A 13,901-nucleotide genomic window follows, 5' to 3' on the forward strand; every position below is an offset into this window, starting at 1 on the left:
ATAGAAAACTCCTATTCAATGCAGGTTAAATTATTAATATTTTTAAATAGGTCAGAGCATCTATACTACATAGAGATAAGTAGTTGTATTCAGGGGCAAATCAATCTAAAATACGTCATTTAAACTCGCCTGTCAGAAAATTCTGATCGGTTATGCAGGATCGAAATGAAACTGAAATCCGACCCAGACGGTTGGTTTATGACAACTGACAATCCAATCGCCATCCAGGATCAAGTTATTCTGAATGAGACAAGTTGACCTGAGAGCAAACATACACCACACATCAACATGACCCACTTCCCCTTTGAGTGGCAAGAGATTTGCCAGAATATTATAGCTGGAATGTTTTGACTAATTGATTTAGTCCGATCGGCTGCTTTATTACTTACATACATATTAACGGTATAATATGATTTTATTTGTTTTTGTTTCTGAGTCTATGTACATTTCCCACTGATCAGGAAATGTACATGTGAACATAGTTTATGCTGTCCTTAAAGCAGCATTTAGTGAAAATTTACATTTAAATTGAGTACTGTCTGTAGACCATAAACAAGATGTGTGACAGCTAACACCTCACTACCACCACTCCAGCCACACATCTCCCCCATTGTTTCCAATGCTTATATTTGCAGCGGAGAAATGCAAAAAAAAACACATTTCAGAGTAACATCTCTAGTGAACAAGTACCTCATAACTTTAAAATGCTGTTAGCAAGAGAGCCTCATGATGCGTCTGAGCAGGTAGGAGCTAAGCTGTGAGTGCAGCTATTTCACATAGACGTACTTGTTCGCGAGACTAGAGAACAACACAGCGAAATGGTGTATGACGTGACACATCATTCATCCATCCATGCATCCATTTACTGTTGGAGTAGCGAGGGGTGCTGGTGCCTATCTCCAGCTGTCTACAGGCGAGAGGGCACACCCTAGACAGGTCGCCAGTTCATCGCAGGGCGTGACACATCATATTCCATTTAACGATATACCTGTAGTTCTTCAAGTCACTATTTTTGTTGTGTCTATATACTTGTGGCTTCTTAAAAAATGGATAAAAGTTATTAAACAAGATACTCTGTTTAATTTTATTTAATACTAATCTATTAATCATTTATTCATAAATCTGATTGATCAGACTAGTGCTACTGGGTGTCCCCTCTTGGTGGGGGAGACTTGGATTACTTGTGCCTTGAATGGGTTCTGCCACTTACTTAAGCAGTGCAAAAATGGCTGCCTCAAGCCTAGAGGTGTAAATAATAATCGTTTTGTATCGATGCATCGATCCAACAGCCGACGGTCTGATGCATCCGGTCTATTTTCATCCATTTGCTCCTGGACGTAATTCTGACTCCCATGCTACGGTGGCGCTAAACCAATTTTGCCCTCCTACCTCGCTTCCTTTAGCCACTACCCTCTTTCCGCTTGCAGTATTTTTTGATGCAAGGCCTTTCAGAATCTATAACAGAGGCTTTATTATTTTCCATTGAATGAGGTTTTCATAAGCCTAGGTGAAATACAACTTTGCTATTTCTATTATTTGCTGTTGTTTCTCAAATAAATTGCATAAAAATATTACATCTTTCAATGATTTATTTCAGATTTCATACAGTGTCTAGCCTGTAATGTAAAAAAAAAAAATCAACCAATTACTCGAATAGAATCGTGGTGCATTCTTGAGTATCGAAAAGAATCGAATCGCTGGGTCAGGAAATTGATACGGAATCGAATCGCCATGATGGGTGTGATTTACATCCCTACTCAAGCCATAGTGGAGGCTATCAATCTGTGATGCTTCTAAAACCATAAAGCCACTTTTATCTCGATATATGGTTCAATCTGAAGAGATATTAGTATAATTCTGGTGTTTTGACCAGAGATGCCTTTTAAAGATCCAGGACTGGCATTGAAGTCCCCTGGTTCAGACTACTGGGATTATTGGACTGCCGATCTTTGATACCTAAACCCATATGCACTGGGTGAACATATTACACAACATCAACCATCTGTTGGATCTAAGTTTGCCCTCTTTTTGTGAGCGTTCCTCTTATCACCTTACTGACACCTGGCAGACTGTAGGCTAAGCTGATCTGCTACAATGTCCAACAGATGGCGGGGGCCACAACTCAAACAATAGCTAATAAAAACAGCCTGAGTGTAGCCTCATAGCAGAGAAACACCATTGCACAAGGTTAATGGCAGTCTTGAAGGGTTTTTTTTATGTGTTTTTTCAACAGTACAGGCAATGAGGTGTTTTGTTCTCACAATTGTGCCTGACTTAAAGTGTGACAACATCCAAAGTAGTGTTAACTGGGTTGTATGACTTGCTTTTTCACTCATGTCATTCTGTACAGTCAACCTAAACTCTTCACCCCCTTCTGCCTCTCTGGATATAACTTGAGTCCCCTGCCACAGTTTCTATTTTTCTTGTAAGGGCAATAAATAAGCTGTGAAAGAGTCCTGGATGATTCAGGGGCTCAGAGCTGGACGTCTGCATTAGGTGGATCTAGTTTCAGCTCCTGGGTTCGCTCCTATACTGGTAGAGAATGTTAAGAAGCTCTTAGGTGGCGGGCCAATAAAACTAGTCAGCTCCTTCCAAAACATGAGGTGTTGTCACTTGTTGTATAACAGTCAGTGTAGCTTTTAAGAGTCTGTTTAATTAATTCCCCATTTCAATCCATGAATAAAACATTCATTTTGTCTATTTATTAATCTTTTAGTTATTATTCATTTCATTTGTATTGAAAAAAGATGTCTTGATCATTTGTACTTTTTGTGTCAACAGGAGGTGGGAGGATGTATTTATCTCATAATGGAGGTGAGAAGAGAAAAGAATGGTGCTGAATGATCTATTTTTTTTATGTTGAAATGCAAATCATGTCCCCTCCAAAAGGACTGTACCGCAGTGTCAAGGTTTCTGTTGAAACATGTCTGTGGCTTGTTTTCAGTACTGCAATGGAGGTGACTTGGCTGAGTATCTTCAAAGTAAGTCTGCCCCAACACAAAGCTGAAAATTCATCCAATTATTTGTTTTGTTTTCAGTTACTTTCCTTCCTTAGAATTAAAACACAAAGTATAAAACAGATCATTTTTAGCTTTTTAATTAAGGTATTTTGCTATGATTTTTTTGGGAATCTGCAACTTTTGCCTGGATTATTTTGAAATTTTAAAGGATCAAAAGGATTTTGGGACAGGAGACTACATGAGACTAACCATAGCTTTTAGATTAAACTGTGTGTTAATAATCTAACTTTATTTAAAAAAAAAAAACTTAGCCAAAATAAATTTGAACTGTGTTGGCCATTGGCTCTTTGGGGCGGTTGGATCTGGGACCCCTCACAGCTGCCATTGAGCATATCCTCCTGTCAAACAAGCCTTATATATACAAGCACACTGATGCGTATACACCACAGGTGTTTTGATCCAGGTGTTGATAAATATAACGTTTAAGCTAAATACTAATCTGCAGCTAAAACTATCTATAGCTCTAAATAACATGTAATTTCATAGGTTTTGAATTGCATGTTTTATACCTGTAGTTATTCCTTGTTTATTCCACACACTCCCTTTTTGTTATGGTTTTTTGTGGTTTGTGTGTCCTGTTTTTTTGCCATGATGATGTACTTTTGAAACATAATCTGTTGGGCTACTTTTCTAATAGTAAGAATTACATTTAACATATCTGAAAATTTTATTTTAGATCGAAAAAATGTTGTTTTATATATCTCAAATGTTAATTTTTACTAGGAAGGAATGGATTTGAGACATTTGGATTACATATTCATTCAAGCTAATAAAAGTTAAAATGGCCACCTAAAATTTGTAAAGATTTCTAGGTATCTGAAAGTTTTTTCTTAATAGTACAATTATATTTTTTGCATCCTGATTTTTTTCATTCTTGCTGGTAAAAATATAACTTAGGATAGGATATACAGTTCTGAATGGTTAGAATGTAGTTTTGACCAGGAAGAATCTTATCTACAAATGGAACAAAAGAGAGGACAGCTCTTCTAATAAATGCCAAAACGGCTTGCCATACTGATTCACATTTGGGAAGGTCCAGGGAGCAGCCGTATGACCACACCCCATTGCCACTGCCATCACTTATCCCAGGAGCTGCAGTGGTATAAATAATATCTGATGTTGTTGGGAGGGATGGAGACCAAATATCAAATATCTTGTTGTTAGTTATACTGTACTTTTTCTTCTTCAACAGCCAAAGGAACCCTCAGTGAGGATACCATCCGGGTGTTCCTGCAGCAGATTGCTAAAGCCATGAAAGTCCTGCAGAGTAAAGGCATCCTCCATAGGGACCTCAAGCCCCAAAATATTTTACTCAGCCACCCAGAAGGGCGCAAGTCCAGTTCCATAAATACCAGCTTTAAGATCGGTAATAGCATCGACCCAAAGATATCTTTCAGAAATAGATTTAAATGTTGGTCTTGTTGATACTCATACCAACTCTTATCTCCACTTGCTTTATCAAACCATCAGCTGATTTTGGATTTGCACGGCACCTCCAGATAAACACTATGGCTGCCACTCTGTGTGGCTCGCCCATGTACATGGTAAGTTATTGCTCTGCTTTCCAGTGCCAGCAGGTTGTAATGTCACTTTGCCCTTAAGCAGTGAACAGTGTTTGTCTGACTGCAGGCTCCTGAAGTCATCATGTCCCAAAACTATGATGCCAAGGCCGATCTGTGGAGCATAGGCACTATTGTATACCAATGTCTGACTGGAAAAGCCCCCTTTCACGTGAGTCAAACCTCAAGTCGCATAAACACAAGATAATAGATTTAAACTCCTTTATTTACTAAAGCTCTCTGAGGTCTCTGTCATTGTTTTACTTTAGCTCTTATGGAGGGCAAACTAAGTAACTAATGTCTCCCTTAGAATACACAAAGTAAGGAGATGCTCTTCAACTCAGACATGATAAACAACATGTCTATGGGATCCGTGTTGTAAGATGGAAAATATTGGAGCAGCTTGACTACTTCCAAGTAATGAGGCTTATTTATGGATAGGGCCACCAGCCTCTTCTCTGAACCCAGAATAAACGGCGTTTCACAACCCCACCTATTGCTTTCTTCTGTTCACAGGGCTGCTGTCGTCAGACTTTTGAACTGTTATTTACAGACTGGCTCTGATGTAACTGAGACATAGTTTTACCTCAGTTTTGTTTTTCTTCTGTAGTCCTTAGCACTGTTGCACTATAAGTAAGAGATTTTTTGGCTTAGAAACAAACCTATTTTTGTTCCACTTTCCAGTATGATAGTGACGTGTATTGTCTATTGCTGTCTGGGGGGTCATTGGGTTGTGCTAAGTCCAAGGGTTAGTCTGTAGTTAGCTGCTGCGTCTGATATTTATCTGGCCGCCTTAGTTGGCAAACCTTCCAGTTTGTCTCTGCTGGGATCTTTAAACACATCATGTCTGTGTTTCTTTCACACAGTTGCTACTTTAAAGGGGCCTGGTCATGTACTATCCCTTTAAGAAAAAACACCAGAAAAACTCAATATGTTGATGCTTAAATAATTCAACGTACGTCTTGATAGTGTTCACTGAGTCCTTTCTGGACCTGAAAAGGATTTTTGTGATGGACGCTATCAGCAGAGATGAACACTGTTTTGCAGCGGACTTTTCCACAGTGGAAATGTAGGCTTTGTTTTTTTTAAATCAGAAGTTTGTTTTTGTTTTTTTTAAATGAAATTCATTTTTAAAAAGAACTTTGTTTTTGAAGGAAATACAATATCTAATACACAAGCAGAAACTTAGTTACCCAGTTTAAAGGCATACTATGCAACATTTTTCAGTTAAGTAATGTGTTCCATAAGGTTTTGGATGATTAAATGAGTCATTTCAGGTCGAACAAAGGTTTTCTCGGCCGCCCTGGTGGTCTGTAAGGGAAATACCGTACTTGCAATTGCAGGAGCCCTCGGCCCGCACCCACAGGCTCAGAAGTCTCGTGCATCGCGAGAATCGGTCTTGCTTTACGGCGAGAACTGCTACACGCCCCCAGTGAAAGGCATGCTCGTTGCTAGCGCAGTGGCGATATTTGTGCAGTTATCATGACGGAACCAGCGAGAAAACAGCGAAATTTTCAAACTCGAAAATTGGAACAAAATAGTCACTTACCGCAGTAGACATAGTGATTCGTTGCGTTCGCCTGTCTGCTAAGCTCAAAACAACCGCGCCTGGCTTGATGGAGAAACCAGGAGAACAGCTGTGCATATTTACGACAGTGCACTTTTACTTTCGCCCTCTGGGGGGAGCCTCGCTGGAAAATCAACACCGGTTGCATAGTATACCTTTAAAGAAAAGCAGCTATAGAAAGTAAAAGTAAATGCAAGATACAAAAAGAAAATAAAGCAACTTGGCAAACAGAACGTAGAGGTCTGCTAAATGAAAAATGAAATGTTTAGGTAATATGATTAAGTGATTTATTCTTTTTTTCTAGTGTTTCATTGATTTTCCAATTGTTTTAAGGTCTGGTTAAATTAAAAAAGGTGTTTTTTTTTTAAAGATAATTTTCTTTGGATAATACTTTGCTAAAATGTCGCTTTATAATAAGAAAAAAATTTTTTGTTTTGTTGGCTTTTACATTTGGATTAGTAACAATAAGAAGTATTTCAAATTTGCTCAGAAAGATATCTTTTTTGTTTTGTTTTTTTATCTGCATTTAGTCCTAGTAAGGGCTGGGCAATTAATACATTTTATTGATAAAAGATTTAACTTGTGGAAGATGTGTTTTTTTTTTTTTTTCCCCCCAATGCACTCCTTTGTCTTGCATAGGTTAAAATGAGAACAGTTATTAATATATGATAAACAATCTCATGGTATAATACCGCTGCAAACATTTTGTTAGTTATATTTTCCTTATATCCTGTTAAATATGATCATCATACAAGCATGTTTCACATCTCAGCTGTGGTTATCCTTGAAACGATTTCCACCTCTCACAGGGAATAATTAGGGATAAAAGTTAGTGTTTGAAGGCAATTTATGCCATTTGGGTTTTTCTCTAAGAAACCTAAGGGAGAAAAATATCCATTCATAAGCTTTCGCATGAAAAAAGGTTAGATTTTTAATGTAAGAAAAATGTTGTTAAAAATCTAGACTTGAGTTGGAAATTTGTGGCATCTTGAAATGGAAGAAATCCCACAATATTGCATTGTGTTTGTTGCATTGTGTTGTTACCCAATATCACATAGCAACCTATTGCTTTCTATCTGTGCTTTTATTTTTGAATTAAGTCTTGTTATTTTTTCTTTCTGCTCAGGCCAGCTCACCACAGGAGCTCCGCCTCTTCTATGAAAGCAACGAAACTGTGTTACCCAGGTTAGAACACGTCTTCCTGACCTTCCCTCCCCTACACCGATGGGTGCACAAACACAATGCACGGGAAAGACGATAGGAGCCGGCATTACTGGAAACTCTGCCACATCCACACTCCATTTGCTAATGAATAACAGACCGGTGTGCATATGTGCCCCAGGTTTAGATAGTTGCAAGTCTGCAGACACACACACTGCCACAGATATATTTAGAAGTCAGTTAATAAGCCCTACCGCAGCACTAAAAATAGTCCTGATGTGGAAGAAACTGATACAGACAGCTGATGGGATCCATCAGGTCTAGAAAGTTCTGCATGATCTATTGAATTCCACATTTTTTTAATGTAGAAATATTAAACCAGATACAATAATTTCAGAATATAAAAAAAAGTAAAAGTTTTTTTTTTGTTTGTTTGTTTGTTTTTTTTTAAAACTGGAGAACCAAACCTGGAACTTATCCAGATGGATTTATGGGCTGTTTGCTTACTTTGTGAACGCTGTCCTTTACTAACCAGTCAATGGCTCACAGCCATGCTTATCTTATGCAATGATTAAGCTCCATGATAAGATAGACTGTGTTTTTCTATGAGGAGGCATAGTTTGTTTTCTTCTCTCTCTATATATAACCCGCTCTGAGATGCCAGCTAATGGTCTGTGCGGCGATCTTTTTCCACATGACCCACATAGCTCAGCGCACACATAGGCACAGCCTGCGTCATGCTGCCGACAGCTTTTGTGCTGAAGACATTAATTAGAGAAAGAATTTCTTGCACATATTCAGAATACAATTTTTATAAGGCTTGATGCAGGGTTCCCGCGGGTCCCTAAAAAGTCCTAAAAGGCATTGAATTCTTCAAAATAAAACTAAGGCCTTAAAGGTACACTATGCAACCGGTGTTGATTTTCCAGCGAGGCTCCCCCCAGAGGGCGAAAGTAAAAGTGCACTGTCGTAAATATGCACAGCTGTTCTCCTGGTTTCTCCGTCAAGCCAGGCGCAGTTGTTTTGAGCTTAGCAGACAGGCAAACGCAACGAATGACTAATGCTGCGTTCACACCGCAGCTGGCGCGACAGAAGCAGCGAGTTTACATGCAAAGTCAATGGTTGACGCGCGTCAAGGCGCAGCAAAAGGTCCCGCGGCGCGTTTTGAGCAGCAGGAGCAGCGCGTCTGAGCAGCTGATGCTACGTTCAGACCGGACGGCCAGCTGCCCCCGGTGTGAACGCAGCATGAAGCAGCGCGTCGGGCGCGTTTAATCATCTGACGCAGGGAGAGAGACACAGCGCTGATGATCAGAGGCTATGATCACTTCTCTTAAACAGTTTATTGACGCCTAAATTGACTTAAAATGCAGAAATCTGCCGGCAGAATATGCAGTTTGGATTATTTAGATGAAAAACACCTACCAGCTGCCGAGGCTGCTGATGACGGAATTCCTACTGTCGCGCACCGCTGGTATGTGGGGGTCTGAGCGGCTCCGACAGAAAAAATATTGAAGGCAAGATAATAATCTGAATGAACTGACGGCACTGATTACGTTTTCAGGTGTATTTTCTCACTTAAACACATATTAAAACTACTTTATTCCCACTGAACACAGCAAATATAGCTGCAAGGCAGAGAAAGGATAGTGAAGCTCCGCCCAACACGCGTCAGACACACTTTTGCACCGCGCAGCCAGAGCAGCAAAGCTGCTTCAGCCGCGCGTCAGAACTAACTGGTACAAGCAGCAAAAATGAAGCAGCAGACGTGATTTTGCTGCTTTTGCTGCGTGAACGTAGCATAACTGCACAAAGATCGCCACTGTGCTAGCAACGAGAATGCTTTTAACTGGGGGTGTAGCAGTTCTCGCCGTAAAGCAAGACTGACTCTCGTGAGACTTCTGAGCCTGTGAGTGCGGGCCGAGGGCTCCTGCAATTGCAAGTGCGGTATTTCCCCCACAGACCACCAGGGCAGCCGAGAATACCTTTGTTCAACCTGAAATGACTCATTTAATCATCCAAAACGATATGGAACACATTAATTAACTGAAAAATGTTGCATAGTGTGCCTTTAATTGGTATTAAAATGTCTTAAATCAGTCTTTCGTAGGTCTTAATTTTTAAAACATCATAAATAGGATTATTTTTATTACTATTTTTTTTGTAATCTAAATAAAACGTTAGAATTGACAATTTTTTTTTATAAAAAAAAAAAAAAAAAAATGGCTCGCCATTACTGGTTACGTCCCGATAGCGGAACCAATAAAAGCAAATCAAAATATGAGCAATCAAAATATCAGCTGTGACCTGCCGGGGACCCACGTGACTCTATATAGTCACGTGGTACCCGGCAATCAATCCCTCAATCTTCTCGCGAAAGCAGAGATTCCGAGGGACCAAGCACTCTGGCAGTCATCCGGGATTCATAGAACCGTAGTTACGGTAGTAACTTTCGTTTTATTTCATCCCTACTGACCGCCAGAGGCGGTGCTTCAAGCACTGGATGACTCATATCAACAAGGTCACGAGGAATCAGCAACATTCATGCTGCTCGAGGATTCCCTGAAGCGGATGGGGCGCAGCCACATTCACCCTGTAGAACCGAGTAAAGGTACTAGGTGATTTCCAGGAGGCCGCACGGCATATAACATCCAATGGCACCCCAGTCATAGCAGCAAACGATGTCGACATGCCCCTTGTAGAGTGGCATTTCACTCCCGCCGGCAGTGGCCGGTCCTGCAAGGCATAAGCCTTGGAGATCAAATCCACAACCCAGTGTGCAAGTCGCTGCTTAGAAAGTGCCTGACCCTTCCGTGAGCCAGCGTAGCAAACAAAAAGGCTATTTGTCTTTCGGAAGGATGCCGTGGCATTGATGTATGTCTCAAGGGCACGAACAGGACACAGTGGTTCAGAGGGACTTCCGGAGTCAAACCGGGCAAGATGGAGAGGCTGGGTGCTGCCGGCTGGCAGTGATACCTTAGGAATAAATGCTACGTCAGCCCACAGTGTAACGCCTGAGCCATCAGGATTCCACCGGCAGCAGGGTTCGGCTATCGAGAGAGCCTGTAACTCCCCTACACGTTTTGCGGAAACCATAGCTAAAAGGAACGCAGTCTTCAGTGAGAGCCATTTGAGGTCCGCCGACGCCAGGGGCTCAAATGGGAGGGACCGAAGAGCCTCAAGCACAAGAGAAAGGTCCCACGCCGGTGCCACAGGGCGGTTGGGTGGGTGCAACCGCCGAGCACCTCTTAAAAACAGTACAACATCCTTTTCTCGGCCCACAGAACAACCATTCAGCCCAACATGCCAACAGGAAATGGCAGCCACATACACCTTTAAGGTAGATGGAGACCGTCCTTGATCCAGCAATGCCTGCAGGAAGGTCAGTATGTCAGAAACTGAACACTGCACCGGGTCCTGCCCTCTATCACGGCACCAGGTGGCAAAGACCGTCCACTTGTTGGCATAGACAGCTCGCATGGACGGCGCCCATGCATTAGCCATTGTATGCCCTATGGACCCAGTGTATCTTGAGAAGGTGGACCCCGGCCTTGCAGGGGCCAAATCCAGAGCTGGAGCCGGTCCGGTTCGGGGTGCAAGATCTGACCCCCCATCTGGGAAAGAAGATCTCTCCTGGAGGGGAGACGCATTGGCGAGCCGGAGCTGAGCTCGCACAGTAGAGGAAACCAAGTCCTCGCTGGCCAGTAGGGGGCCACCAGCAGGACCCTGTGCCCCTCCTGACGTACCCTGAGGAGAGTCTGAAAAAGTAGGCTGAATGGCGGAAAGGCATAAAGGAGGGTCCGGGGCCAGTCGTGTGCCAGAGCATCGTGGCCCAGAGGGCTGCTGTTGTCCAACGAGAACCAAAGGGGACAGTGAAATGCGTCCCTTGAGGCAAAGAGGTCCACGTCCGCCCTGCCAAAGACCTTCCAGATGCACTCCACCACCTCTTGGTGAAGCTTCCACTCCCCTGGAAGCAGCTTCTGACGGGATAGAAAATCTGCTGGCACGTTCTCCGGCCCTGGGATGTAGGCTGCTCTGAGGCTGGCTATGCGTGGAGCTGCCCAGGTCAGAAGCCGTCGAGTCAAGCACAACAGTTTCCTTGACCTCGTTCCCCCCTGGTGGTTGATGTGAAAGACCACTGTGGTGTTGTCTGACCTCACCAGCACGTGCTTCCCCCGCAAGCCTGGAAGAAAGCTCTGAAGAGCCAGAAGTACAGCCTGTAACTCCAGGACATTGATGTGTTCCCTGCCCTGCCGCTGGGACCATGTCCCCTGTGCCATTTGACCCCGCCAGGTTGCACCCCAGCCCGTGGAGGATGCATCTGTAAACACAACTTCCCGACGACACGGGAGGGAACCGAGCGGGACCCCTGTGGTCATAAACAACCTAACTCCATTGGGACAGAGACTGAAGACACTGAGGCCCCACCCGAAGTCTTCGGAGACGATGAGTGTTCCGTGTGGGATCCAGATTCAAGCTGTTCAACCACTTCTGGAGGGGCCGCAATGACAGCAGCCCCAAGGGCACTACGGCGGACGCAGCTGTAAGCATGCCCAAGAGTCGAAGATACCGCACAAGAGGCAGCGCCATGCCGCGCCTGAATTCCGGGAGCACGCCCAATATACTGTCCACCCGCTGGGGTGACGGGCAAGCAGTCATTGAGATGGAATCCATGGCAATGCCCAGGAAGACAGTCTCCTGTGAGGGAGTCAGACTGCTTTTCTCCATGTTCACCTGCAAGCCCAAGCATCCCACATGATGGAGCACTAACCGAGTATCTCGAACCGCCTGGTCCCACGTCGCAGCACAAATGAGCCAGTCGTCCAGATATGGGAGGATCCTCAATCCCTGTGCCTGCAGAGGAGAGAGAGCCCCTGCAACACATCGGGTGAACACCCTGGGGGACAGTGAAAGTCCAAACGGGAGGACCCTGAACTGGAAATGTCTCCCTTGAAAAGCAAAACGAAGAAAACGCCAATGGGGCGGAGCGATCGGAACGTGAAAATAAGCATCCCTGAGATCTATGGAAGTGAACCAATCGCCCGGGGAAATCGCCTGCAACACTTCCCTGGTGGTCAGCATATGAAAGGGCATGGCCTTCAAGTACACATTCAGGCCTCTGAGGTCCAAGACTGGACTCAGGCCCCCGGTCTTCTTCGGAACCAGAAAATACGTGGAATAAAAGCCCCCTGGATCCAGCAGGGGGTCCACAGGCACTATAGCACCCTTGGCCAGCAAGGTGCAGATTTCTTGGTTCAGTGCCTGTGCCGTCACCGGGTCGTGGATCAAAGTCATCCTGACCCGGCCAGGGATAGGTGGCCGGCGGCGGAATTGAAGACGGTACCCCCGGGACAGGGTGGACAACACCCACAAGTCCGGGGTGTGGGCAGCCCAGAAGCTGAGCTGTCCCGGGGAAAAATAACCGACCGCCGGCCCTAAGGCATCATCTGCGGGTCCCCCGGCCCTTCGAAGGCCCGGGAGGGCGCCGGCCAGACTGCACGGCTCGAAAGGGATGAAAGGACCTTGTCCCAGCCTGGTCTCGAGCTCTGTTCCTCCGATCTAGAGCAGGTCTCTGGACCGATCTCTGACCTGGTAACAGACCCTGGGGCTCAGTGGGAGAAGGAGAAGGCACTAAGGACCTCCGTGAAGGACCCGCAGCTGCCCAGGTGCTTACTGGCTGGCGATCACGTCTGTGAAGCCCTGCCAGCTGTTGCCTCGTTCTAGAGGCCTGAGCCGTACGGTCCAAGGCGTCCAGTGCCGCAGAACCAAAAAGCTCCCCCGGGACCACAGGCAGGGCCCGGAGGGTCCTCCTACAAGGCTCAGTTAGTGGTGACTGCGCCAACCAGACCTGGCGGCGAGCATGAACCAGTGTGGAGAGTGTGCGTCCAAGTTCCCTCGTCATAAGAGCAAAGGCCTGCAGAGATGCATCAACCAGGCCTTGCGTGGCATGATCCAGCGGAACAGATTCCAAGGAGGAAGACAGGGCCAGCATAAGATGGGAGAGAGAGTTCCCAATCCGGCCCATGCGGGCCCCAGAGTCATAGGCCTTGCAGAGAAGGTCGTCGGTAATACGGCACTGAGGACGCGGACAACGGGCATTGGGCCGCAAGGCCTCATCAGGCGGGATTATAAGAGAGGCAATGCCCGGTTCCACCGCTGGCATCTGCCCCAAGCCAACCTTGGGTGCCTCCTGCATAGCTGCCAGGACCCTGCCATCCGTCGTCAGACGTGAAAACACCTTGGTGTCTGACCAGCAAGCATGCAGTTCCCGCACATACTCCGCCGAGGGAGGAACCACAAAGGCAGTCTCTGACCTACTGCGCCTAAAGAAGGCGCTGGAAGCCGCAGGCTGGGCCTGAGGAACACTAATTTGTAAACGGGCAAGAGCCGTTCGAATAGCGGATGTCACAGACTCCCCCGTATCCTCCTGGGAGGCAATGGAGTCCGACCCAGAGGCCCCGGAGCCCAGCTCCGGAAGGTCCTCACAGAAATGGGTGCCAGAGGCCGCCACAGAAACAGCATTGTCGTCATTGACTGACGTTTCATCCTGCTCGGTAGGGAGAGCCGTGCCACGATCACCAGCAGTCTGAAAGGACT

At 45.0% G+C, this 13,901-nt stretch overlaps 1 protein-coding gene across 2 annotated transcripts in view; it reads left to right on the forward strand.

Annotated features, from left to right (window-relative positions):
- ulk1a (unc-51 like autophagy activating kinase 1a) overlaps window positions 1–13,901 on the forward strand; it is a 31,201-nt gene that overhangs the window by 2,694 nt on the left and 14,606 nt on the right. For both annotated transcript variants that reach the window (XM_038296321.1, XM_038296330.1), the window contains exons 4-9: window positions 2,782–2,814; window positions 2,945–2,981; window positions 4,213–4,386; window positions 4,491–4,564; window positions 4,650–4,751; window positions 7,273–7,331. In XM_038296321.1, coding sequence (XP_038152249.1) covers window positions 2,782–2,814; window positions 2,945–2,981; window positions 4,213–4,386; window positions 4,491–4,564; window positions 4,650–4,751; window positions 7,273–7,331 — 479 coding nt within the window. The remainder of the gene's footprint in view (window positions 1–2,781; window positions 2,815–2,944; window positions 2,982–4,212; window positions 4,387–4,490; window positions 4,565–4,649; window positions 4,752–7,272; window positions 7,332–13,901) is intronic.

The sequence above is a fragment of the Cyprinodon tularosa genome, unplaced genomic scaffold, assembly GCF_016077235.1.
Source record: "Cyprinodon tularosa strain WSP-4 unplaced genomic scaffold, ASM1607723v1 ctg11, whole genome shotgun sequence".
NCBI lineage: Eukaryota > Metazoa > Chordata > Actinopteri > Cyprinodontiformes > Cyprinodontidae > Cyprinodon > Cyprinodon tularosa.